The 27,135-nt window shown below is 41.7% G+C and overlaps 1 protein-coding gene across 1 annotated transcript; it reads right to left on the bottom strand.

Annotated features, from left to right (window-relative positions):
* Positions 1-116: 116 nt before the first annotated feature.
* cracr2b (calcium release activated channel regulator 2B) lies at positions 117-26,913 on the bottom strand. Its single transcript, XM_034176379.1, has 17 exons — positions 26,605-26,913; positions 26,406-26,517; positions 24,849-24,996; positions 23,475-23,621; positions 23,304-23,394; positions 23,121-23,216; positions 22,859-23,046; positions 13,065-13,136; positions 12,869-12,923; positions 9,296-9,375; positions 9,084-9,198; positions 8,815-8,941; positions 8,641-8,722; positions 6,054-6,168; positions 581-688; positions 415-491; positions 117-226 (listed from the first exon to the last, which is right to left on the bottom strand). Exons 1-17 carry the CDS (start codon positions 26,857-26,859, stop codon positions 145-147), a joined length of 1,950 nt encoding a protein of 649 aa, XP_034032270.1. The 5' UTR covers positions 26,860-26,913; the 3' UTR covers positions 117-144.
* Between the last annotated feature and the right edge of the window lie 222 nt (positions 26,914-27,135).

The following is a 27,135-nucleotide window of genomic DNA, read 5'->3' as shown; positions in this document are numbered from 1 at the left end:
AGTTCAATTTAAAATACCAAGAAGACAAAGTCGTCAGCAAAAAAATATATCCTTTATTGAATGCAAAATATTCAGTCAACAAATCTTCCCAGTAGGAGAAGAGGAACAAAAAGAAAAAAGCCTCCTGGTCTGGAGACAAGCTCTCTATGTGCAGCAGCCTCTTTTGGCCTCTTCAGTCAGTAGAAATGTATCTCCACACTGGCGGTCATGCTGGGAAAGTAACATCCTAAAATGAGGAGAAAATGAGCTGTGAATTCACCCAAAAGCATACACTAATATTTGTGCATTTATTCTGCACTGTGCATTAAAACGCTCTTGATAGAAAAACATTTGAGACTAAGACCACCAACAAAATGCTGCAGGTGTCAGGGCGGGACATATACTTCACTGTAGTAAAGATACAAGCTGCCATACCCGGCCAGGTGAGTCATCAGCTCCTCCATGTTACATCCCGTCTTGGCACTGCACTCGTAGAACACAGCCTGCTGCTGCTACAAGGAATGTAAAAAACAAAAATAATATTTAGTCCAAAGGTGTTTTGTGTGCTGCTCACACATTGAGGAAATCACAGAACATTCACCTGTGCCAATGTCTGCCCTTCTTGTGTCGTGACTTTTCTCCCTTGACTGCCTACCAGGTCCAGTTTGTTCCCCAGCAACATTAGCACGGCATCTTCACACATCTTCTCCTGCAACAGACTTCTAAGAGGTCAGAATGCATGCTGGTCAATGCATTAACGTTGAAAGCAAACCACAGAGATGCCAGCAGTGACTAATGATGCATTTACTACACAAGTCCAAATAAGAACAGTCCATGAGCCAAGCAAGCTGTCGGTGGCACTTAAGATGACAAAACAATCGAACCTCAGTGTATTATGACCTACAGGGTTCTAGCTAGGACCATTTTAGTGCCGGGTAAATGTGATCCTGGCTCATAGCTTTGGGGACCACAGGCCCCTGGATCCATGGCCCCCCCAAAGCTATATGGTTTTATACCCCTAAAACATTCTTGGCAAACCTTATTTTAACTCATTTTCGTTGGTTTTAGATGTATTGAATGCAAGAATAATAATAATAAAAAAAATTATATTTATGTTGTAATATATGTAAGATCAAAGTTATTTTTTGCAAGTTTGTCAAAGTCCAAATTAATAAATTAAATAACACTGAAAATGTTATCACATTAGTATTTAATGGACACATCATTTACTCTCTTTAAAAATGACACACAGTAGCTTTTAATCCAGTGAAGCAGGCAGTTTTTCTGTCATCCTGAGATTTTTGTTTCAACAATTTTAGTGGGACTGCATTACTTTTTCTTTTTAAACAATATAACACCTAACTGCCTTGTCTGAACAAGACCTGAAGCTGGACTGATTTGTCAAACCTGCTCTTTTAAATGGGAAAAACTGTGCATGAGTTTCACTTTCTTTTCACTGATCTCTCTCTCTCTCTCTCTCATGGCGGCTTTTGTTTTCTTCAGTTCAGAGCAGAGACACTGTTTCCAGCTGCGGCACTTCACAGCATACTGCTGTGGCCACAGAACGCGCTGACTCTCTGATCTCTGCTGTTTGTAATTTGATGAGAAGAAAATGAGAAATATATTTATTACTTTAATTATTGGGTTAAAATTGCAAAACTATGACTCTAAGCTTTAAATATGATCCAATTGGTACATTTTCAGCAACATTTCAGTTCATTTTTCAGAAATTCTGTGCTGGGCAACACAGCCAATTTGAACCTGAGAGCTGGGCAGAAATTTGCAGGACTGGGCAGAGCCGCCCAGTGCCACCCACTGTGACTAGAACCCTGATGACCTACACAAAAATGTATGATGGCCATCTCCGGGTGGCAACTGTAGTTGGTAGGGGTCAACAAAGAATTACGCAGGAGTCAGAATCTAAAAATGCTCCATTTATACTGAAAAATATACCACATTATTTGTCTGAGCATAAAGATTGCAGAAAAGTATAGTGTGGACCATCTATGGCTGAATATTGTGGAGTTATGGCGTTAAAAACAGCAAAAACGGTAACAGTCCGTTTCAGTTTGTAGAGGGGTCAAACATTTAAGTTGCTCCAGTTTTGGTGAAAAGTAATGCAAATTGTTGGTTGAGCTAATAGGATTAAGTCGTACTGATTAGGTCAAAACCGACTACGGGCTCAGAATAGCTCAAACTGTGGTATGTGTACCACTGGTGGTACGTGAGCTCCCTCTGGTGGTACTCTGAGTCACCAAGTTTTAAAAATATACAAGCAGTCTACACACCCACACCAAAAACAGTAACCACAAAATTTCTAAGCACTGAAATGATATTTATACTAGGATTTCATCTTTCAAAAACAAAAACGTATGTTCATTTTTAAATGACATTCGTATACGAGTAGAGGCAGCAGACGCTGAACTTAAGCATTGCCATCGTACCAATGGCAAATATAAACTAAAACGGTGAGAGAAAATACGACTGTCCGGAAACAACTAAAAGAAATTTGGATTAAACCTTGGTTTATTTTATTCCATTTTCTAACAAAAAGATGTAGACAGACAAAACATGGAGTAAAAAAAAAAAAAAAAAGAAAAGAAAAAAAGGAGGTTTCTTGCCAATTTAATTTATCAGTATTTCTGAAACTGTAACGGATTATTCTGTAGTTATTATACAGAATAAAGCATAGATACCCAAACCAGGTCCGACCTGATGGGTCGAGCCTGGTTTGGGTCCAGTCACATCAACACAAAGACACTGAATTGTTATGGCTATATACCAGCATAAACCTGAGGCACTGAAGGGCTCCACAAAAAGGGTCACTGCATATACCATATGTACAATGCATCCGAAGAGTATTCATAGTGCTTCACTTTTTCCATATTCTATGTTACAGCCTTATCCAAAATGTAGTAAATTTATTTTTCCCTTCAAAAGTCTGCTCACAACACCCCATAATGACAACATAAGTGGGTTTTTTTTATTTTTTTTTACATTTTTTCAAATTTAAAGGAAATCACATATACATAAGTAATCACACCCTTTGCGCAACAATTTGTTGAAGCACCTTTAGCAGCATTTACAGCATCAGGTCTTGAATATGATGCCACAAGCTAGGCGCACCTATCTTTGAGCAGTTTTGCCCATTCCTCTTTGCAGCACCTCTCAAGCTTCATACGATTTTCAGATCTCTCCAGAGATGTTCAATCAGATTCAGGACTGGGCTCTGGCTGGGCCACTCAATGACATTCACAAAGTTGTCCTGAAGCCACTTCTTTGAACAGGATGTGAGTGGACCCCTACCTGGTCACTTGGATCTCCAGCTACCTCACCAACAGGCTGCAGTATGTCAGGCTGAGGGACACCGCATCCAACACTGATCAGCAGCACCAGAGCACCCCAGGGCACAGTGCTGGCCCCTCTTCTCTTCACCCTGTACACCTCTGGCTTTTGCTACGACTCTGAGCTGTGGCACATCCAGGAGTTCGCAAATGACAACCATTGTTGGATGCATCAGGGATGACAGACAGGAGGAGTACAGGAGCCTAGTGAAAGACTTTGCTGCCTGGTACCACACAAACCATCTACAGCTCAACACCTCAAAGACAAAAGAGCTGGTCATTGACTTTGAGAAGCCCAAACCAAGTCCGGGACCAGTTCTGATCCGGGGAGCTGAGGTGGAGGCTGTGGATTCCTACAAGTACCTTGGGCTGTGGTTGGACAGCAAACTGGACTGGACAACCCACACCAACCTACTGTACAGGAAGGGACAGAGCAGTACTTCCTGAAGAGGCTGCAGTCATTTAAAATCTGCAGAAAACTCCTGCAGATGTTCTACCACTCCGTAGTAGCCAGGGTCCTTTTCTACACTGTGGTGTGCTCAGAGGGCAGCACATCCATGAAGGACACATTTTAATTTAACCAGGTTAGTCCTATTGAGACTGACACCTCTTTTGCAAGGGAGACCTGGACATTTATAAAGTTTCCAGTTCACCTAACCTGCATATCTTTAAATGTGGGTGGAAACAGGAGTACCCAGAGGAAACCCACACGAACACAGGAGAACATGCAGACTCCACACAGAAAGACCACAGGTGGAATCGAACCCATGACCTTCTTGCTGTAAGGCAATAGTGCTAACCACTCAACCATCCAGGCTGGACTAACTGATCAGGCGGGCTGGCTCCATGGCTGGCATGAAGCTGGACTCTGGTGATGGTGGCAGAGAAGAGAACACCTGCAACACATTTCAAAAAAGCTGGGACAGTGGTATGTTTACCACTGTGTTATATCACCTTTCTTTCTAACAACACTCAATTAGCGTTTGGGAACTGAGGACACTAATTGTGAGTGTCATGATTGGGTATAGAAGGAGCATCCCCAAAAGTCTCAGCGATTCACAAGCAAAAATGGGGCAAGGATCACCACTTTGGAAACAACTGCATGAAAAAAAAAAAGTCCAGCAATTTAAGAACAATGTTTCTCAATGTTCAATTGCAAGGAATTCACGAATTCCATCATCTACAGTCCATAATATAATCAGAAGATTCAGAGAAGCTGGAGAACTTTCTACATGTAAGCGGCAAGGCCGAAAACCAACATTGAATGCCCGTGACCTTCGATCCCTCAGGCGTACTACATTAAAAACCAACATCATTATGTAAAGATCTTAGCACGTGGGCTCAGGAACACTTCAGAATACCATTGTCAGTTAACAGTTCGTCGCTACATCTACAAGTGCAAGTTAAAACTCTACCATGCAAAGTGAAAACCATACATCAATAACATCCAGAAACACCGCTGCGTTCTCTGGGCCCGAGCTCATTTGAAATGGACAGACGCAAAGTGGAAAAGTAAGTGGTCTGATGAGTCCACATTTGAAATTGTTTTTGGAAATCATGGACATCGTGTCCTCTGGACAAAAGAGGAAAAAAGACCATCCAGATTGCTACCAGCGCAAAGTTCAAAAGCCAGCATCTGTGATGGTATGGGGTGTGTTAGTGCCCATGACATGGGCAGCTTACACATCTGTACATCCAGGTTTTGGAGCAACACATGCTGCCATCCAAGCAACATCTTTTTCAGGAATGTCCCTGCTTATTTCAGCAAGACAATGCCAAGCCACATTCTGCACCTGTTACAAAAGCGTGGCTTTGTAGTAAAAAGTGCAGGTACTAGACTGGCCTGCCTGCAGTCCAGACCTGTCGCCCACTGAAAATGTGTGGCGCATCATGAAGCTCAAAATATGACAATGGAGACCCCGGACTGTTGAACAACTGGTCGTACATCAAGCAAGAATGGGAAATAATTCCACCTACAAAGCTTCAACAATTAGTGTCCTCAGTTCCCAAATGCTTACTGAGTGTTGTTAGAAGGAAAGGTGATGTAACACAGTGGTAAACATACCACTGTCCCAGCTTTTTTGAAACGTGTTGCAGACATCCATTTCAAAATGAGCAAATATTTGCACAAAAACAACAAAGTTTATCAGTTTGAACATTAAATATCTTGTCTTTGTGGTGTATTCAAATGAATATAGGTTGAAGAGGATTTGCAAATCATTATATTCCATTTTTATTTACATTTTACACAGCGTCCCAACTTCATTGGAACTGGGGTTGTATTTATATTGTGTATTCATATTTATATCTGCCAACTGTTTTCCTTTTTTTCCCCACTTTTGATACTCTGTGTGCTTCTTAACCTGTGTGCTGCTATACAATACTGCTGGAACCTAAATTTCCCTGAGAGTCTCCCCAAGGGATTAATAAAGTTCTATCTAATCTAATCTCCCATTTCCTTTGTCTTCCCTTCTCCACTGGGACCTGGGGAAAAAACTGCACTTTTCGTGACTGCTTTCATGATTGCAGCCAAAAACAAAACAGCACACCATTTTTCCATGTGAAGTGATGCTGCGTTTATGTTGCGCAATGGCAGGCTGTCCCCGGAAGTGGTCAAATCCAGTGATATTACACGGGTTCAAACAAGACTGCGCTGCCCTGTTGTGTGCTTCCCTTTTGGTTTTGTATATGTTTAACATCAAACTAAACACGACTTCTGGCCATTTTCACCTTCACAGAGTCAATCCATCCTCTGACAGCGGTGAAGGAAGGGGACTGAGTCACGTCATACATGGCGAGGATACCATCAGCCTTACGGTAGTACTGCTGAGTGATGCTGCGAAACCTGAAAAGATCATGGTGAGAACATAAAGTGATACAAAACAGCATCCAAAATGCGTGGGGGGTGGGGGTGGGGGGGCAATGGAGTTATCAGTAACAAATGAAGCCTTAAAAAAAAAAAATTAAATTATACTGTTAAATTAGTAAAGCTATTAAAGCTACAGTGTGCAGGATTTGTGTGTTTATTAGCAGAATTGGAATATAGACTTCATAACATCTGTTCATTAGTGTATAATTTCACTGGTCAACAACAAAAAAATTTTCTTGCATGGACTTTAAGAACTGATTTAGGATAATTCTGGGGTGCTGAATCTGAGCTCAGATTTCCTCTATCACATCATGTTTTTTGCAATCTGCATGCTCCGTATGATGGATTACGCAAAAGTTGCTCGCTCACGAGTTTGACACCACTAATCATGCACAAAAGCAGCTTCAAAAGCATAGTTTTTAAACCAGGTTCGCAAAATATGAACAAGAGCCGTAATATCATTTATGCCACTGAAGAGGTGTGCAAGACTCCAGCTTTTGCTTCACTGTTTGATAAGAGAAATACATTTTTATATCTCAAAAGTATCATGTGATTGGCACCAGATTCGGATTCAGTGCCCCCAAATTACCCAAAATCTGTTGAAAAACTCCAGGCAAGAAAAATCCTGTTATTGGCAACAATGAATCAATGTTTCATAAGCTTAGAATGAACCATTCATACACTTCACAAAAATATAAATACACTTGTCTCTCAACAGTGTCTCACACAGGCCAAAAATAAACAAACAAATAAATAAATAAATAATTGATCTAATGTAAGCACTGTCAAAGTGCAAATATAAAACTTCAGCTAGTCGAAATTTCTTTACATGGAATATAAAAGTTTATTGATAACAAAAGTTCATTTTAGAAAATTGAACTGAAAACAGATTAAACCTTCAATAAAGGCTGTCATAAAAGCCAAGAAATTTTTCAGTGTTAATACAAATTTTCCCCCAAAGTCAGCTGTCCTTCATATATAGTACAAATGACCACATTAAGAACCCATGGTTCCCCACAGGTCAACGTTCTAGTCTGGCTTTACTCCTACAGGCCCATTGGTGTCTGTGCTTATCTCTGGATTCCTGAGCATCAAGCAGATGAGAGTCTATGTCTCCCCCTAGATGGTACACCAGTCCAACGCAGGTTATTTCCCCAGCTGAGGCCGGTACCAGCTTATAGCTGGGTGGACTGAGACAATGTAGACTGAGTGTCTTGTTCAAGGACTTAGACAGGTAGCATGAGTGGGATTTGAACCTAGGTCTACATATTAGAAGGCTACTGACTCAACTCCAGTTTTGTGGAATTGCCAGAAAATAAAATATTTTTTCTTAAGGTTAATCACATTCTTTTCACGAAGTTTGCAATACAAAGAATTCACTCACTGACTGAAAAAAAAATCTTCTGTACATTTTTATGGTCTTGAATTGGTATTAAACTAGTAAATTCTTACATTAAAGAAAAATGGGGAAAAAGTCCATCTTATATTTTTAAGTAATTGCATTGGCATTAAATTAAATTGCATTGGTATTGTATTGCATCCTGCTACTACACTGAACAAAAATATAAACATAACACTTATTTTTGCTCCCATTTTTCATGAGCTGAACTGCGCTCATGAAATATATACACAAAAGACCTATTTCTCTCAAATATTGTTCACAAATCTGTCTAAATCTATGTTAATGAGCACTTCTTTGCCAAAATAATCCATCTCACATCACAGGTGTGGCATATCAAGATGCTGATTAGACAGCATGATTATTGCACAAGTGTGCCTTAGGCTGGCCACAGTAAAAGGTCACTCTGAAATGTTCTCTTAATTAATTTAATGTTTAAAAAAGCAGATGAAACAGTGGTTGCTCTCCTATACACTGTCTACAGTACAAGTATTAGTAAAACTTTGAGAACCCTTAATTTTATTAAATAGAGGATTGGACATATTAGTTATCACAAGAGAAGTCCAGGGAACATGAATCTCAGTCACCAAAAAACATGAAAACATGAAAGAAACAAAATTATGCCCCTTACCAAAAACCAAACCATTATATTCCTCATTTTGAGTTTATCAAAGGTCACGTTAGAAACCAAGCCTGGGACCCTCACAGACAGTGTCCATCTTGTGAAAGGCCCCTAAAATGAGTCATACAACACTTTTTTTTATACCTTGTGGGTATCACAGTAGGTGTAATTTAGTCTCACATTTCTAATGTTATTGGCTCTCACCAACAGGGGGAGCTCTCCCTGTGTCAGAAACTTGGACATACAATGAAGTAAAATTTAACTCACTTCCAAACAAATAACACAAACACTTGATAACTAACGTAGAATAAAGAATTAGCACAGATATTATCTAACACCGGCAACAGCATCACTAGATGACACTAAATCCTACACACTGCAGATTTAACAAACAGATAAATATCAGAACAACTGTATTGTGTCTGACCTTTCCTGTCCTGCAGTGTCCCAGAGCTGCAGCGCGATAGTGGTGGAGCCCAAAGTCAGTATCTTCATCCTGTAGTCTATTCCTTGAGGGAAGAAAGCCTCTCGCACATATTAAAAACACTTTTCTTACATGTACCCCGGCGAGTGTGATGTGATTAACTGGAGGAAGGCTTACCGACGGTGGCGCTCATTGGGCAGGAGAAATGTCCTGAGCTGTAGTGCTGGATGAAGGAGCTCTTTCCCACACCGGAGTTACCCAGGAACACCACCTTGAACACTCGCTGAGGGCTGACAACGTTACTCTAAAATTTAGATGAAGCGATCAAACTTAACATTTGTAATCCAATGTAACGTCAGCATTTTTGGCCGACTGTCATCATCATAATTCTCACTCTTTGGCTCCGAAAACTGATAATGTTCGTATAAATTCATCATTCGACCTACCTGAACTTGGATGCCATCAGCACTTTCACACAAGACCGTGGATGACAGCTGGTGTCTCTTGGGTGAAACTGGCATGTCTCCGCCCTGTTCCAGCTCACCGTCTGAGCTCAGCTCTCTTCGATAAATGCAAATAATTAGTTGCTTCCTGCAGCAATTGAGCACATAACTGCTAAAGTGAAAAAGTAAAGTCAGACCAGCGTTCTCATACAAACCTTTTCAGTGGCTTGTCTTGCAGAAAGTAGTTACCTATGATTGACCCTTTCTTCTGCAAACTCTGTTTGACATTAGGATTCTAAAAAGGTGTTTACAGAAAATGAGGCAGAAGAAATGAGCATAGTTAAGATTTTTGTTGTCTTCAATATGTTGTGCGTTACGGTAAAAATTTCCAGAGAACTTCAGTTTTATATGTTGTTATAAATTTGTTGCACAGGCAAACAATTTGATATGAACATGAGAAAAACAAGAATTCAGTCCAATAAAAGTTTATTCTGCTAAAAAGTATTTAACATCATTATTATTTATCAATAATACAGTTATTTGATAAGTTGGCAAAATAAACAAACAACCAGCAGGTGATCACTGTGATAAAACACATACAGCTGAAATATCCGTTATTCAGAAACTACATCCAGACAGACACATGAAATGTCAGACAATAAAAACAAAAGGAAATGCTACTTTGTATGCATGTATACAAGGTCTATTAGAAAAGTATCCAACCTTATTATTTTTTTAAAAAAACATATTGAATTGAAGCATGTGTGATTGCGTCAGACAAGCTTGAACCCTCGTGCGCATGCGTGAGTTTTTTCATGCCTGTCGGTTGCGTCATTCGCCTGGGAGCAGGCTTTGAGTGAGGTGTGATCCACCCTCTCGGTGGATTTTTATTGCGAATAAATGTCTGAACGATTTGGAGCTTTGCTGCATCAATTTTTTTCCAGAAACTGTGAGACCTCCAGGTGGACACCGTTCGAAAAATTAATATGGCTTTCAGGGACGATTTTATGGGGATTAAACAGATTACGGAGTGTTACTGCCGCTTTAAGGACTGCCCACATCTCCTGAGAGCGCGGCGCGCTCCCAGCCCCCATCAATAGGCCGACACCCCGCTGGAACAACCAGATCATTTCCAACGTGAAAGCTTTGTTGATCCGGGACCTCGTCTGACTTTCACAAAAAGGCAAAAGATGTGGACATCAGCACTTTATTGGCACATTCCACTGTTACAGGAGTTTTTTTTTTCCATGGAAACCACCTCGGTGTTGGTCTCAGGACAGCTTTCAGGTGGATTTCAGACGGATTCATCACGGCATTTCTTTGCGCCATGCAGCTCCGCGGCGACGCGTGGTTGAGCCGCTTCTCTTTCCATGACTCTCCTGTAACAGTGAAATGTGCCATTCATTTTTAAACTGGATGCTGTCTTGATTCGGTATGTCATCTGACTAGCACAGGAATTGTGAAAAGACATGGACATCAGCACTTTTTCCGCACATTAAGACAGACGTGCGGAGGAGTTCCGCGCATCGCGGTGCAGCCGCTCGGCGCAAAGAAACGCCGTGATGAAGCCTTCCAGGACATGTTTGGGCATGTCCAGCTCATGCACAATCACAATCGGATATTCACACGACTGGAAAGCAACCGGAATCCGTCTGAAATCCACCTGAAAGCTGTCCTGAGAGACCAACACCGAGGTGGTTTTGTGCCGCGCCATGAGCGGCACAGTGGCGCGTCCCTCCGCTTCTTTGTCCATGAAAAAAAACTCCTGTAACAGTGGAATGTGCCAATAAAGTGCTGATGTCCACAACTTCTGCCTTTTTGTGAAAGTCAGATGAGGTCCCGGATCAACAAAGCTTTCACATTTGAAATGATCTGGTTGTTTCAGCGGGGTGTCAGCCTGTCGATGGGGGCCGGGAGCGCGCCACGCTCTCAGGAGTTGTGGGCAGCCCTTAAAGCAGCAGTAACACTCCGTAATCTGTTTAATCCCCATAAAATCGCCCCTGAAAGTCATTAATTTTTCGAATGGTGTCCACCTGGAGCTCTCTCACAGTTTCTGGAAAAAAATTGATGCAGCAAAGCTCCAAATCGTTCAGACATTTATTCGCAATAAAAAATAGACGAGAGGGGTGGACCAGTGCTCACTCAAAGCCTGCTCACAGGCAAATGACGCAACCGACAGGCATGAAAAAACTCACGCATGCGCACGAGGGTTCAAGCTTGTCTGACGCAATCACACGTGATTAAAATCCATATGGTTTTTAAAAAAAATAATGTCGGATACTTTTCTAATAGACCTCGTATAACTGTCAGCTTTGAATGCTGTATTTATTCAGTGGTTTTCTCAGAAAAAGCGAAAACCAGTAAAGATGCTACATTAGCAGTTTGATACATAAGAAACTTAAAGAGTAGGTGACACCAAAAAATGTACACAAATAACTACTAAAAATGATGAAATGTTGATATTTTTTTAAATCCTGAACAATAAAAGTCAATAAGTGCGCGGGTGAAAGGTCAATCTTAATAACAACAGCTGTCTGAAGCCTGCACTCTATTGCAGTTGTCAGCCACGGCCATGTTGTTGCTACATCATCAGGAGAACACCACCAGCTGATTCAAGCCCAAATCAACTGTAAACGCGTCGGAGGTCGAGCTGTTCTCAGACGATTTTTTTTCTAGTGTGGAGTTCAGTCTGAAGATGATTCTAAAGATGTCTCTGAAGAAGCTGTGGCAGATACAGCCTTATTGCTTTGAGCCTTATTTAGATGACAATAAGGAAGACAAAACCTTGGAGGAAGACCTTCAGTCTGACACCAATGACGATATTGGTAGACTTCAGAACACAGAATGGATATAAAAAAAAAAAAAAAAAAAAAAAAAAAGATGCATGCATGCGGCGGAGATGATAAACCAATTTTTTTTGGTCAGCTATTTGGTAATAATCAACTGATAAGGCCTCATTAAAAAAAATGTTAGTTTATCATCCTTGACATCAGAAAAAAGTGATCAGGACGTGCCTACTGTGTGAGTGAAATGCAGTGGCAGCAGCTGTTGCACCTGCAATTAAAATTCACCAAAATAAATAAATACATAAATAAAATAATAATAAACACGTGATCCTTAGGAAATTTAAACAAGCTGACTGTCTACAGGTGTATTCAAACAAAAGCCTGCAACACACTGAGCTGGCATAACTCAAGAAATGAAGCACTTACACACAGAAATACGTCCAATTGCAAACAAAACAAACGGGACTGTTAAAATAATGGTGCTACCGCTGACATCACTTCCTCCTTGTCCAATTTTGTGACTCGTCCGAAGTTCCTGGTTTTTAGTGGTATGTAGTTCAAAATCCGAATATTTATCTCTTCAGTAACTGCACACAGGGAAAGCCTTTTTTTTCCCTTTGATTATTTAAGACTAAAATTAAACATTGTGTCACCTACACTTTAATTTAAAATGACCTACTTCAGCTCATGTGCATGTAAATGTATATGTACAGTATATCACAAAAAGATAAACACTGTGAAGTTGACAAACAGTAGAATAAATGTTTTAAGACAAAAATGTTCAGTTCACTGACCACTCGGACAAAACATCACCGGAGTTTGACAAATCCTAACTGGCAGTGACTGTATCACACGGTGCAAAGATAAATAACCACTGTCCAGAGGAGGCAAGAAAGCAATCCACGACTTAGCTTAGCGTGGACACATCTGCTATGTCCAAATGTCTTCATACAGGTCATAGGTTAACGGCACAGGAGGAAACTCAGTGCGTCTGTGACTAACCCTCTTCTGTGACTGCTGGGCATCTTTCTCATCTCGCAGCCTTTTATTCATGTCCCTGACACACACCATCAAATGTTTAGAATGTGTTTGAATAGATACAAAAAGTGCACAGGCTAGATTTACATTCTTTACTTTTTTATGTCACAATTTTGCTGGGCAGAAAATGTTTGAAAACATGTACTGTGTGCAGACCTACCTTAATAACTCCAGTTGTCTTAAGAGACTTTCCTTCTCTTTCTGCATGTTTCTAGACACCTTCATCACTTTTCTATAATAAAGCAGCAAAAGATTTGACTTTACAGTGGAAATATGCTACAAAAATTAGCCCAATACATACAAACATACATATCAACATGACTGCAATACAGTGTTACATGAACCACTTTTGTTTGTAGTTGATGCAGGGAACTGGTGTGCCTGGGATTGTGATTGTCCTGGATCAAAACTAAGATGCAACCTTTCAGTGACTTCCTGGACTCCGTCATCAAAAATGTATCTATATCCACTGAAATTGTTGAACTTGAAGAGACATTTACTTAGTGACATTCATGTATTTGGGTTCCTGTACCTTTGAAATAGAGAGACACATGGGAAGAGCTTATGGGGTCATTGTTGCCTGTAACGTTGTTGTACAGGCCACAATATCACCAGGTTTTCCCAAAGTGCCAAAATGAGAATGGGGCTAAAGTGACAGAAGCAAAAACAGGACTGTTATTAAATATTTAACTCCTGAGAATGCAATGTGATAAATGCATCTCCTCCTGAATGTGTGCAGTTAATGATGACTGTGCCCCAACCTATGTCACCCTCAATCAATCTGTCAGTGTATTTATGTAGAGTAAAAAGACAAATTTACTCCCATCCAGACAGGACATGAAAAGCAGCACTTCAAAACAGTGCAGGTAAGGGGCAACACAAAGTCTTGCAAAAAAGATGAGTGTAATTTTCTGAGACAGAATGGAGGTTCAATTAAATAGCACCAAATCACAACAAGCCGCCCCAAGACACTTCACAAGGGCAAGGTCCAAATCACTGGACAGGACCAATAAAGTCACCAGTCCATCTAAACCAACAGTTAAAAATAATAATCAAATAAATAAATACAATGAAAATCATAGTGTGTAAAATGGTAACACAGATTGTTAACTTGCAAAGCTTCCAATACTTAACAAAGAATGTCTGTATGAGGAAACAACAACCACCCAGTAATGCAACACAACACCTTATGTTAACTCCTCAAGCTTAATACAACTATGACTCAGAGAGCAAAGAGTAAATCAAGTGGAAACACCTGGCATTTTATCAAATCCACTAAAATAATGACTCACTATCTTCAGGAACAGCTAAGGTATTGAAGACCTATTACATGGTACAACAGTGAATACCAGTGGCAGCTCCTGAAAAATTTCTCAGGAGGGCAATTTTTGTGATAATGATTAAATACATTATGCAAGACAAGACAAGCAATTAGTTGTTTGCTGATTACCTCACACAGCAATACCTCCACTAGATGGCAGCATACAATAGAAAGATTTCTCCTCTCGCTACATAAGTTATGGGTGGAAAGCTGTGGGAGGAAGTTGCATTCAGGAATGTTCACAAGCAAAATGTTAATCAAAATGAAGTGGCCCCACTCTCTACTTTTAAGATTAGGCTTAAAACTTTCCTTTTTGCTAAAGCTTATAGTTAGGGCTGGATCAGGTGACCCTGAACCATCCCTTAGTTATGCTGCTATAGACGTAGACTGCTGGGGGGTTCCCATGATGCACTGTTTCTTTCTCTTTTTGCTCTGTATGCACCACTCTGCATTTAATCATTAGTGATCGATCTCTGCTCCCCTCCACAGCATGTCTTTTTCCTGGTTCTCTCCCTCAGCCCCAACCAGTCCCAGCAGAAGACTGCCCCTCCCTGAGCCTGGTTCTGCTGGAGGTTTCTTCCTGTTAAAAGGGAGTTTTTCCTTCCCACTGTAGCCAAGTGCTTGCTCACAGGGGGTTGTTTTGACCGTTGGGGTTTTACATAATTATTGTATGGCCTTGCCTTACAATATAAAGCGCCTTGGGGCAACTGTTTGTTGTGATTTGGCGCTATATAAAAAAATTGATTGATTGATTGATTGATTGATTATTCACACTGGAAGCAGGTGGGGATTATGGACCTTGCCCAAGAGCCCTTGTTGTTTTTCTGCTGGAAAATCGCTGTATATCTTTTCACAGTTGCGCATGATGTAAACACATAACACGCTCTGCACACCCGGAATCCACAAAGATTGCATTGAAAATGCCACTTTGTGAAAAATAGTGATTTTACATCAGAGTCTGGAGAGACGGTGGTGGAGCGACTTTCAACCTGACTGAAATGACACCAGAATTGTCACGACCTGACTGGACAGTGACATTCAGAGGTATATCAAACAGCCTGGAACACTGATAACCACTGTAATGGTGTGTTTACACATAGGCAAGACGTGTTACAAATGCCATATTTGCATCATTCTTGGCACATTCCTGACATTCTTAACGTGACTTAACGCATCTGAGTAGGTTTCTTAATGATGCGTGTTGGTGCGTGATATTTGTGATTTTTGTGGAGCATGTTTTTGGCTGTCAAAAAATCTTCCACTTGATCCATCTTGATTAGTGATGATCCTTAATAGACATGCGCACAATTAAACCCTGCTGCACCGCATTCAGTTTCATTGCTGCAGTATGCTGAAGGACAGCGATGCCAAGTCAGTTAAAAGCAGGGGCGTAGGTTTGCATATGGACCATAGGGACAAGTCACAACCATTATTTTGGGATGGCAAAATAGTCCCTACCAATATTTAGCATTTTTGTTTATATAACAAAATCATTCACTATTTTTTTGCGAACTCGATACTATAATTTTAGTCGTCACGTTTTGTGTTTTCGACGTGCCAGAATGACAGGGTTACCCATGTTGCAATTTCATTGGCTCACGTTCTTCTCACATGGACGTAAACAAAGCGCATCTCGTGGCAGGCAGTGCTTAATTTGTAAAGTGGGAGGTCCCGGAGCGCAGAGGATGGGTGGCTCCGGTGCAGTGTTGCCAGATGTACGATAATTATCGTATTTGTACGATAGTTTTGTACGATGTACGATCAATAATGGGAAAAAATCCAAAATGTACGATAATTTCAGTTGTTGCCCAAACACGCATCTCTCTGTGACACCCAAGAATCATTTTGCAGGCGTTGCACTCAGGCGGCATCAAAGACACACCACACACAGGGCTGCTGCAGGCTTTGGCCGCCCGGGACAACGTCATTTGAAAGCCCGCCCCCTCTCATACAAAGTGAGTTCCCATCCAATCTCTGCCGTGACAGGAAGATTCCCCAACCAACATCTTTTTTTTTTTTTAAACTTTATTTGAACAAATGCAACAACAAACGAACAAAACACAAGAGCAAAGAGATATACAAGAAAAATAAAAAAGTTCAAGTTCCTTATGGAGGTGTCAACATTTTTTCTGTGTTCAACAAAATCTGCACAAGTGGCCATGGCATCGGATGACGACAGCGACCTCAAGGTTGAATTCGACTCTTTCTAGTCTGGTAATTAACACGTTTGTGTCCCTTCACAGAAAAAAAAAAAATCTTTCTAGTAGTGCGTTCTAGTTTCCCCATTACTATAATTACTGTTTAAAAATGTGACATAAAATTCTTTGGAAATTAAAAAAAAAAAAACACTAAAATAGCTACGTTGTATGCGTTTTGTTTGTGTACGATCATTTCTCCCAAAATACGATAATTTTGAGGTTTTGGTACGATACTTTCATATTTCATATCTGGCAACACTGCTCCGGTGCAGAAAAACAAGAAGGGCGGGGTGGAGGGCTTGCGAACAATGCTGTGCGCCACACTTAAAATAAACTGCACACCCACACACACCTTCACAAATGACACTAACATCCTGCCTTTTCCTCAGAAATTACTACATTTATGTTTGCTGTCTGTCTCTGTACTTTTTTGTCAGTTTTGCGCTCTTTTTCATACTTTTGCCTCGTTTCAAAAGTCACCGAACGCACTTTACCGTAATATATGCAACATATAGCATGCTGTTGGAAAGCACGGGTTCTTGGCTTGCTGTCAGTGTTAAATTTTTCAGAGTGAGGGCTTACATGAGAACTTACGGTAATCAATCAATCAATCAATCAATTTTTTTTTATATAGCGCCAAATCACAACAAACAGTTGCCCCAAGGCGCTTTATATTGTAAGGCAAGGCCATACAATAATTATGTAAAACCCCAACGGTCAAAACGACCCCCTGTGAGCAAGCACTTGGCTACAGTGGGAAGGAAAAACTCCCTTTTAACAGGAAGAAACCTCCAGCAGAACCAGGCTCAGGGAGGGGCAGTCTTCTGCTGGGACTGGTTGGGGCTGAGGGAGAGAACCAGGAAAAAGACATGCTGTGGAGGGGAGCAGAGATCGATCACTAATGATTAAATGCAGAGTGGTGCATACAGAGCAAAAAGAAAAAGAAACAGTGCATCATGGGAACCCCCCAGCAGTCTACGTCTATAGCAGCATAACTAAGGGATGGTTCAGGGTCACCTGATCCAGCCCTAACTATAAGCTTTAGCAAAAAGGAAAGTTTTAAGCCTAATCTTAAAAGTAGAGAGGGTGTCTGTCTCCCTGATCTGAATTGGGAGCTGGTTCCACAGGAGAGGAGCCTGAAAGCTGAAGGCTCTGCCTCCCATTCTACTCTTACAAACCCTAGGAACTACAAGTAAGCCTGCAGTCTGAGAGCGAAGCGCTCTATTGGGGTAATATGGTACTACGAGGTCCCTAAGATAAGATGGGACCTGATTATTCAAAACCTTATAAGTAAGAAGAAGAATTTTAAATTCTATTCTAGAATTAACAGGAAGCCAATGAAGAGAGGCCAATATGGGTGAGATATGCTCTCTCCTTCTAGTCCCCGTCAGTACTCTAGCTGCAGCATTTTGAATTAACTGAAGGCTTTTTAGGGAACTTTTAGGACAACCTGATAATAATGAATTACAATAGTCCAGCCTAGAGGAAATAAATGCATGAATTAGTTTTTCAGCATCACTCTGAGACAAGACCTTTCTGATTTTAGAGATATTGCGTAAATGCAAAAAAGCAGTCCTACATATTTGTTTAATATGCACTTTGAATGACATATCCTGATCAAAAATGACTCCAAGATTTCTCACAGTATTACTAGAGGTCAGGGTAATGCCATCCAGAGTAAGGATCTGGTTAGACACCATGTTTCTAAGATTTGTGGGGCCAAGTACAATAACTTCAGTTTTATCTGAGTTTAAAAGCAGGAAATTAGAGGTCATCCATGTCTTTATGTCTGTAAGACAATCCTGCAGTTTAGCTAATTGGTGTGTGTCCTCTGGCTTCATGGATAGATAAAGCTGGGTATCATCTGCGTAACAATGAAAATTTAAGCAATACCGTCTAATAATACTGCCTAAGGGAAGCATGTATAAAGTGAATAAAATTGGTCCTAGCACAGAACCTTGTGGAACTCCATAATTAACTTTAGTCTGTGAAGAAGATTCCCCATTTACATGAACAAATTGTAATCTATTAGACAAATATGATTCAAACCACCGCAGCGCAGTGCCTTTAATACCTATGGCATGCTCTAATCTCTGTAATAAAATTTTATGGTCAACAGTATCAAAAGCAGCACTGAGATCTAACAGAACAAGCACAGAGATGAGTCCACTGTCCGAGGCCATAAGAAGATCATTTGTAACCTTCACTAATGCTGTTTCTGTACTATGATGAATTCTAAAACCTGACTGAAACTCTTCAAATAGACCATTCCTCTGCAGATGATCAGTTAGCTGTTTTACAACTACCCTTTCAAGAATTTTTGAGAGAAAAGGAAGGTTGGAGATTGGCCTATAATTAGCTAAGATAGCTGGGTCAAGTGATGGCTTTTTAAGTAATGGTTTAATTACTGCCACCTTAAAAGCCTGTGGTACATAGCCAACTAACAAAGATAGATTGATCATATTTAAGATCGAAGCATTAAATAATGGTAGGGCTTCCTTGAGCAGCCTGGTAGGAATGGGGTCTAATAAACATGTTGATGGTTTGGATGAAGTAACTAATGAGAATAACTCAGACAGAACAATCGGAGAGAAAGAGTCTAACCAAATACCGGCATCACTGAAAGCAGCCAAAGATAACGATACGTCTTTGGGATGGTTATGAGTAATTTTTTCTCTAATAGTTAAAATTTTGTTAGCAAAGAAAGTCATGAAGTCATTACTAGTTAAAGTTAATGGAATACTCAGCTCAATAGAGCTCTGACTCTTTGTCAGCCTGGCTACAGTGCTGAAAAGAAACCTGGGGTTGTTCTTATTTTCTTCAATTAGTGATGAGTAGAAAGATGTCCTAGCTTTACGAAGGGCTTTTTTATAGAGCAACAGACTCTTTTTCCAGGCTAAGTGAAGATCTTCTAAATTAGTGAGACGCCATTTCCTCTCCAACTTACGGGTTATCTGCTTTAAGCTACGAGTTTGTGAGTTATACCACGGAGTCAGACACTTCTGATTTAAAGCTCTCTTTTTCAGAGGAGCTACAGCATCCAAAGTTGTCTTCAATGAGGATGTAAAACTATTGACGAGATACTCTATCTCCCTTACAGAGTTTAGGTAGCTACTCTGCACTGTGTTGGTATATGGCATTAGAGAACATAAAGAAGGAATCATATCCTTAAACCTAGTTACAGCGCTTTCTGAAAGACTTCTAGTGTAATGAAACTTATTCCCCACTGCTGGGTAGTCCATCAGAGTAAATGTAAATGTTATTAAGAAATGATCAGACAGAAGGGAGTTATCAGGGAATACTGTTAAGTCTTCTATTTCCATACCATAAGTCAGAACAAGATCTAAGATATGATTAAAGTGGTGGGTGGACTCATTTACTTTTTGAGCAAAGCCAATAGAGTCTAATAATAGATTAAATGCAGTGTTGAGGCTGTCATTCTCAGCATCTGTGTGGATGTTAAAATCGCCCACTATAATTATCTTATCTGAGCTAAGCACTAAGTCAGACAAAAGGTCTGAAAATTCACAGAGAAACTCACAGTAACGACCAGGTGGACGATAGATAATAACAAATAAAACTGGTTTTTGGGACTTCCAATTTGGATGGACAAGACTAAGAGACAAGCTTTCAAATGAATTAAAGCTCTGTCTGGGTTTTGGATTAATTAATAAGCTGGAATGGAAGATTGCTGCTAATCCTCCACCCCGGCCCGTGCTACGAGCATTCTGACAGTTAGTGTGACTCGGGGGTGTTGACTCATTTAAACTAACATATTCATCCTGCTGTAACCAGGTTTCTGTTAGGCAGAATAAATCAATATGTTGATCAATTATTATATCATTTACCAACAGGGACTTAGAAGAGAGAGACCTAATGTTTAATAGACCACATTTAACTGTTTTAGTCTGTGGTGCAGTTGAAGGTGCTATATTATTTTTTCTTTTTGAATTTTTATGCTTAAATAGATTTTTGCTGGTTATTGGTAGTCTGGGAGCAGGCACCGTCTCTACGGGGATGGGGTAATGAGGGGATGGCAGGGGGAGAGAAGCTGCAGAGAGGTGTGTAAGACTACAACTCTGCTTCCTGGTCCCAACCCTGGATAGTCACGGTTTGGAGGATTTAAGAAAATTGGCCAGATTTCTAGAAATGAGAGCTGCTCCATCCAAAGTGGGATGGCTGCCGTCTCTCCTAACAAGACCAGGTTTTCCCCAGAAGCTTTGCCAATTATCTATGAAGCCCACCTCATTTTTGGACACCACTCAGACAGCCAGCAATTCAAGGAGAACATGCGGCTAACATGTCACTCCCGGTCTGATTGGGGAGGGGCCCAGAGAAAACTACAGAGTCCGACATTGTTTTTGCAAAGTTACACACCGATTCAATGTTAATTTTAGTGACCTCCGATTGGCGTAACCGGGTGTCATTACTGCCGACGTGAATTACAATCTTACCAAATTTACGCTTAGCCTTAGCCAGCAGTTTCAAATTTCCTTCAATGTCGCCTGCTCTGGCCCCCGGAAGACAATTGACTATGGTTGCTGGTGTCGCTAACTTCACATTTCTCAAAACAGAGTCGCCAATAACCAGAGTTTGATCCTCGGCGGGTGTATCGTCGAGTGGGGAAAAACGGTTAAAGATGTGAACGGGTTGGCGGTGTACACGGGGCTTCTGTTTAGGGCTACGCTTCCTCCTCACAGTCACCCAGTCGGCCTGCTTTCCCGGCTGCTCGGGATCTGCCAGGGGGGAACTAACGGCGGTAATGAGAATCAGCGGCGCATTAGTGTGAAACTTCCGTGTTTTTCCTCTGCGTTATGACATCACAGGCTTCGTTTACCGTAATACACCATATATATCATTGGAAATCCCTTTTTTTTTTTAAATTAGGTTGCCAGATACCTACAACTGCATTATTGATGAAGAGAATAGATTATACATCTTGGTTGCAAAAACTTTTCTTTTTTTTTGTTAGCTCCACAAGTATTTTTTTGTTGTCTTGTTCTCTCAGGTGTAGGCCTATCGAATAGATTCGTGATTTTGGGTGCAATTTTGTTATTTAAGGTATTTGTTTGTTTGCCTACACGCTTAATATTGTAAATAAAGTGTTAAATTATTCAGCATTATGTCGTCATATGTTATGTATTATGCTGTACTTGTGCGTCTAATGGTATGAGTGGGTTAGGGGGTGGTGGTGGTGGGCAGGGGGGCCGGGGGGGGTGGTATTGTCCCTACCAAAGCTGAGACCAAACCTACGCCCTTGGCTAAAAAAGTTTCATTCCAGTGGTCATCAGCGCGCTCCTGCAGGTGTTCCACCTGCTGCTGCTGCCCCTGATGTTTGGGAAAACAAGCGAGACGACAGCCGCATGTAGCCACACATCTGTCTCTCAGTCTCCTCTTCTCTGTGCCACTCCATGGCACAGAGCCCAACTAAGCATGCAGTCAAAGTTCTGCTGTGGATTTTGAGGAGCAAACTGGAGCGATCTGAATTGTTCAGCAACAGCTGGATGAATATGCGGGTGTGTGGAGACAATTCACCTCATTCACAACGTGACAGAACTTAAACTACCGCGCGTAACAGCGCACAACAACAGAACATTATTTTTGACTGTGAATAATGGTTCCTGATAATTCCCCAGCAACACGTGCCATTAATCGTCACGCGTGGTATCAGGTTGCAGCAGCCCCTGAGGACACCTGATGCCTCTGCCCCGAATCATCACATTTGTGATCAGCGGCCAAGAACGTATACTTCGTGGCATTCGTGACTTGCTGTCATTATCTGTAAATGCAGCTTAACAGTGGTAGACTCGTACAGAAGAAAAAAAAAAAAAAAAAATCCCTCCTTTTCCCGTTTAACAGTGCGTCGCCCAAATTGCCCTTATGAACAACCCACCCCTGGTGGGTACGACATTGCATTGAAGCTTTTGGCTAGCACTTTTATTCCAAAGAAAGGTCGATGAAAGGCGCAGACCTGCACACCAGGAAGAATTTGTGATTCACAATCTTGCTGAAGGACACTTTGACACAAAGACTGCATTAACCACGGTTTGAGGCAGTGACCCTTCACTGAATGGACGACCCAATAACGTCAGCTACGACCACCCACACCGCTATGTTAATCATCAACAGTTTATCAAAAGACAGAAACACGGTGAAGCTTAACCTCATTTACCCAACATGAGACCTCTTATAACCTCTGACCAATCACTGCTGTGGAAGATGAAGCTAAAGCAGCTGTAGTGTGTGTGTGTGTGTGTGTGTGTGTGTGTGTGTGTGTGTAAGAGTCAGTGCAACTTCCTAAACGATGTAAAAAAATGCACCAGTGAACATGTAGATTGTGTACAGAAGTATGAAACAGGATTTTTGTTGTTGGGGTGGCGGGGGGGGGGGGGGGGGGGGGGGGGGGGGGGTGGGTGCACCGTGGTAGGTGCTCACCTCTGTTTGGCCATTTCTTCCTGAGCAGCGTTGAGCTGCAACAGGCTGAGCTGGCCCAGTGTGGCCTGCAGCTGCTCCCTGCTGCTCTCCACCTGCTCCTGTAACTGCACATTGAGGCGCTGCAGCTGCTGGTTCTGGTCCTTGATGTTTGCCTGCTCACAGCTCAGTTGCCGAATTATGGACTCCAGCTGTGTACAAAGAGAGATTGTGTTGACTCTGTCATTAAACTACGAGGACTCTATAGAAATGTTTGGAAGCCTACCTCTTTCTGTTTGCTCAGAGCGTTCTCCAAATCCTGCTCCCATATCTTCAGTTCCTCCTGAAGTTCTTGCCCCCTCTTCTTCTGTCTAATGTTGTCCTTAATATTACAATAATTAAAATGCGTTTTGATGAGGCCTTCCCTTTATGCAGTCCGACACTTTGATGTTACAGAATGTGCCTGTACCTGAGCAAGGCGTTTCTCTTTCTCCTCTCTCACTTGGCTTTCCATTTCTTCATATAAGGATCGAACAACCTGGTCGTGCTCACCCTCTCGCCTAAGAAAAACAAACAAAACAAGAAACATTAAAACAAGCTGAAGGCATTGTGTGGCAGAAAGTGAGGAGACCGGCAAGACCTGCGTAGAGCTTGTTCCAGGCTGTCTCTTTCTCTGATGGAGTCCTGTAACTGGGAGACTGCATGGACCAGGATGCCTTCAAGGATGCTCAACAGCTCTGGTCTCTCTCTCTGGAGTTCACACCACAGAGAACAGAGCTCCTGCTGACTGCCATGCAGCAAGCGGACCACATGTGAAGTGACACAATACAGTGAGCACAGTCGATCTGGTTAAAATAACGTGGAGAGTAAATTAGCACTATTTTTACTTTACAAAAAGGAGCACGACGTCTTCCAGGGAACACGGGGCAGGGAAATTTCACTTGCAATGTAATATGAGGAATGTAAATCGATTCAAATCAGGTCAATGAGCATGTGTCAGTGCCATGTGTTGCTGCACACACAACAAAATGGTGCCACTGTGGGTCCTGGTTGAAAACTACTGAGGCAAGCGTGGTCCACCCCCACCTCAACAGCAAATCTATCTCCCACAGCCAGCCAGGGCGTCCCCTTGAACGTCTCTAGCACCTGGGGTCCTCAACACTCAGGCACGTGCATGCCGTTTCATCCACAGAGATCACATGGCCGAAATGTCATAGCTAACACTCCTTCATAATGTAAGTGATTCTCCTCATTTTAGTCTCCCTAAATAATTGATCATTTGACACAGTCAACCCAGCAGAACCCAAGGGCCATCTTAAGAGACCTGGTACTAAAGACACCCAGGCATCACCTTAAGTCGCTGCTTAGCCTACAACTCTTAAAAGCACACGGCAAGACTAGAAGCACTAGGATCCCAAAGTCTTAGACTTTCTTCTGCAAAGGTGCCTACATCTCCAAACACCACTGTCCAGCGACATCATGAGCTCTTCTCAGGCGTCTCTTGATCTCAAAGGCAGAGGACCCAGAGACATAAATGTCACTGCCAAAGTAAGTGAATGACTCAAGAGGGTCAACACTTTTACCACATACAGATACACTTCTAATGGCCCAAGTCCAAGATGTCAACCCTGGATTTTATTCTTGATTCAGGACAAATGCAAAACCAGACACTCTGATTGATCAATTAGTTTCTCAAGTGCTGGAGTCAAGGTATTGATTAATCAATGCCAATACGACACAAACTCTCATTGTTTTAAGGAATTTTTTAAGTAGCTCAGGTTTGATAGAAACACACCCACATCTTTAATTGAGCAGTTTCACTATAAATAATTAAAATGACGGCTCATCCACTGTGTCTAGTATCAAACTGGCTTAATTATGTGAATTTGTATAACTCTCTGCATAGTAGGATTTATTTTGAACACTTAATACATTTGCATTGTCAACTTTGGGTGAAAAATCCCCTCTGATCTCAAAACAATTGAGAAAATGATTTTATTAACAGTGGTCTCACTCTCTGAAGAGCTTGTCTGTGCCTAGCTCCCCCAGGACGTTTACAAATCTAACCGCTGTGGTGTCCTGGGACAAGTCCAATGGTTCCCGTTCCTCTTCTGCTTCGACCTCTCTCTCCTCTGTGGTCTCCTCCAGTCCCACCAGCTCACCTTTGGCAGTCAAAGAAACACAATGAATGAACAACAAATGTTAAATGTAAAAAAACAGACGTTTGTGAACTTAACAGTAACTGCGCCCCAAGAATCCAGAATAAACCACTTAAAGTAACACAATAAATGAACAAGTGTTGTAGGGTCTTATCAAGTGAGGCCAACTGATTTGGGGTACAAGGCTGTCTTTCTTGCTCACAGATGCTAACTGCAGAGTTTTTGTAAACTTGAAGAGTTCATGCCAGGTGAAGGAATTATTGTCTGTTGCGCCAAGATCGTAGACAGATTTGATGGACTCGAGGTGGGCATTCAAGGTAATATAATAAAGCAATGTATACGGTTGTATAGAATGTATGCTAAGATTTCAGAACAGAACTTGCACATCTGTGCATTCACAAGCACAATGTATGCTGTCGCAAATCTGCCAACGCACCGTATAAACAACAGAAAAACTCTCCGCTTGACTTAAACCAGTGTCACAGACTGAACGGTCAGCCCCGAAAAATCGGTCCACCTTTTGCATCTGCGCACGTGTCATTTCGGACCACGTAGCACGTCTGAGACAGAGTCTCTTCACTCAAAGCAATCAAATGAATTAATGGAATTATTAACCATCAGATGATAAAAGTAAACCCTATTAAATCATTCTAAAGTCAGTTCTAAGCAGAAACAAGGCAAAATTCCATGGCATTTTGAAATGTCTGACGCGCAGTGAACGCATCAGCTAGCAGCTCGTTTAGCTGCGGCACTGTGATCGCTTCCGGCGCCTTTTATGATGAAATAATGCTGAATTTATGTGGAAATGATTGCTGTACTAGAGCTTCAGATATCTGTCGCTGAGACAGATGATGACTGGAGTGCAGTTTGAAGCAGAAACGAGGTGATAATCCATGAACCGCGTCATCGGGGGGACTGATTTTTAGGGGGGCCTTTCGGTCAGCGACACCGGGCTTTTGGTTTATGATGCATCACGATAGCAGCAGTGGACTACACCTGATTTAAAGACCAACAGGCCCATGGGCATACAGCTGAGCGCAAGTACCTTTGCCACTTCAAGAACATGTAAAAATATCAACTGCTTTAGCTGAAATCTAAAGCAGGTGATATCTGTGCTGTTATGTGTGCTGGGTCTAAGATCTCCTTCCATCTCTTTATCACTGATCATGCGAGCGTGTTGCAAAGAGCCCAAGGTAAAAGTTTCTCTCACAGCAAGCAGGAGTCCAGCTATGGACTAAAAGGAGCTATTTCAGGTCTGAATTAACCATACAGCACTAGGATTTATACATCCACAGTTTTAGAATTACAGTACTACGAGCCTGTTTCACATGAATTTCCAACCATAGCTTATGTAAATATTAGATAAAAAGAACTTTTTCACAGTATAACCCCTTTAAATATAATTCACTCACCAAGTCCTGCCTTGAACTCAGCAGGAGTCAGAAATCCATTCCTTTCTCGGTCAAGACTTTCAAAGACCGTCTCCAGTTGCTCAGGGGACAGCGGCAACTCTCCTTGTAGCCTCTGATGAGGAAGAGCGGGGATAAAAAGGAACAATGACAGTTTTCAAGACTCTCATTCACCTGTGACTGTGTCACAGGAGCCGCTCACCTGCATGTCCCGCTTTGTGATGAAGCCTTTCCCGTCTTTGTCACACAACACAAACAGCTCCTTGGCCTTGTCCATAGTTTCGGCCTGCGGGCTTCCAGACACAGCTTCCTTGGTGCTGGGTGAAGTCTGTGGACTTCGGCCCCGGCCCTGTCTGGGGCTCCCAACTGGGTGACTGCGCAGCTTGGGGCTCATGGGTAACGCCTCACCACTGCCTTGACCCACCAGCACTTCACCATCAACCAGCCACTTTGACATGACTGCACAGACACAGGAGCCTACGGGAAAGGAAACAGAGCTGTATGTCTGTCATTAAGCACCAAACGCATAATTATGGACCACTCTGTGTACCTTCTCACTCCATGTCAAGTCTGAAAGTCATATTTCAAAAGCACTGCTTTCTAACGGCATTTATCACATTCACGTCATCGCAGACGGGGATATCTCAGGTACCATCAGCAACATGACGTCTTTCTTATTAACGAATTTAAATTAAAAGTTACTGTGAAACTCCTTCCTCAGTATTGGATAACA

This window comes from Thalassophryne amazonica, chromosome 8 (assembly GCF_902500255.1).
Source record: "Thalassophryne amazonica chromosome 8, fThaAma1.1, whole genome shotgun sequence".
Taxonomy (NCBI): domain Eukaryota; kingdom Metazoa; phylum Chordata; class Actinopteri; order Batrachoidiformes; family Batrachoididae; genus Thalassophryne; species Thalassophryne amazonica.
The sequence above is the reverse complement of the archived record's forward strand: the minus strand, read 5'-3'. Positions and strand labels throughout refer to the sequence as shown.

Coding starts and splice junctions, on each gene's coding strand:
- cracr2b (XM_034176379.1), bottom strand. CDS start 26,859: ATGTCAAAGTGGCTGGTTGATGGTGAAGTGCTGGTGGGTCAAGGCAGT. Junction 26,518..26,604: donor TCACAAAGCGGGACATGCAG/GTGAGCGGCTCC, acceptor CTTCCTCATCAG/AGGCTACAAGGAGAGTTGCC. Junction 8,942..9,083: donor CTGATGGCATCCAAGTTCAG/GTAGGTCGAATG, acceptor TCTAAATTTTAG/AGTAACGTTGTCAGCCCTCA.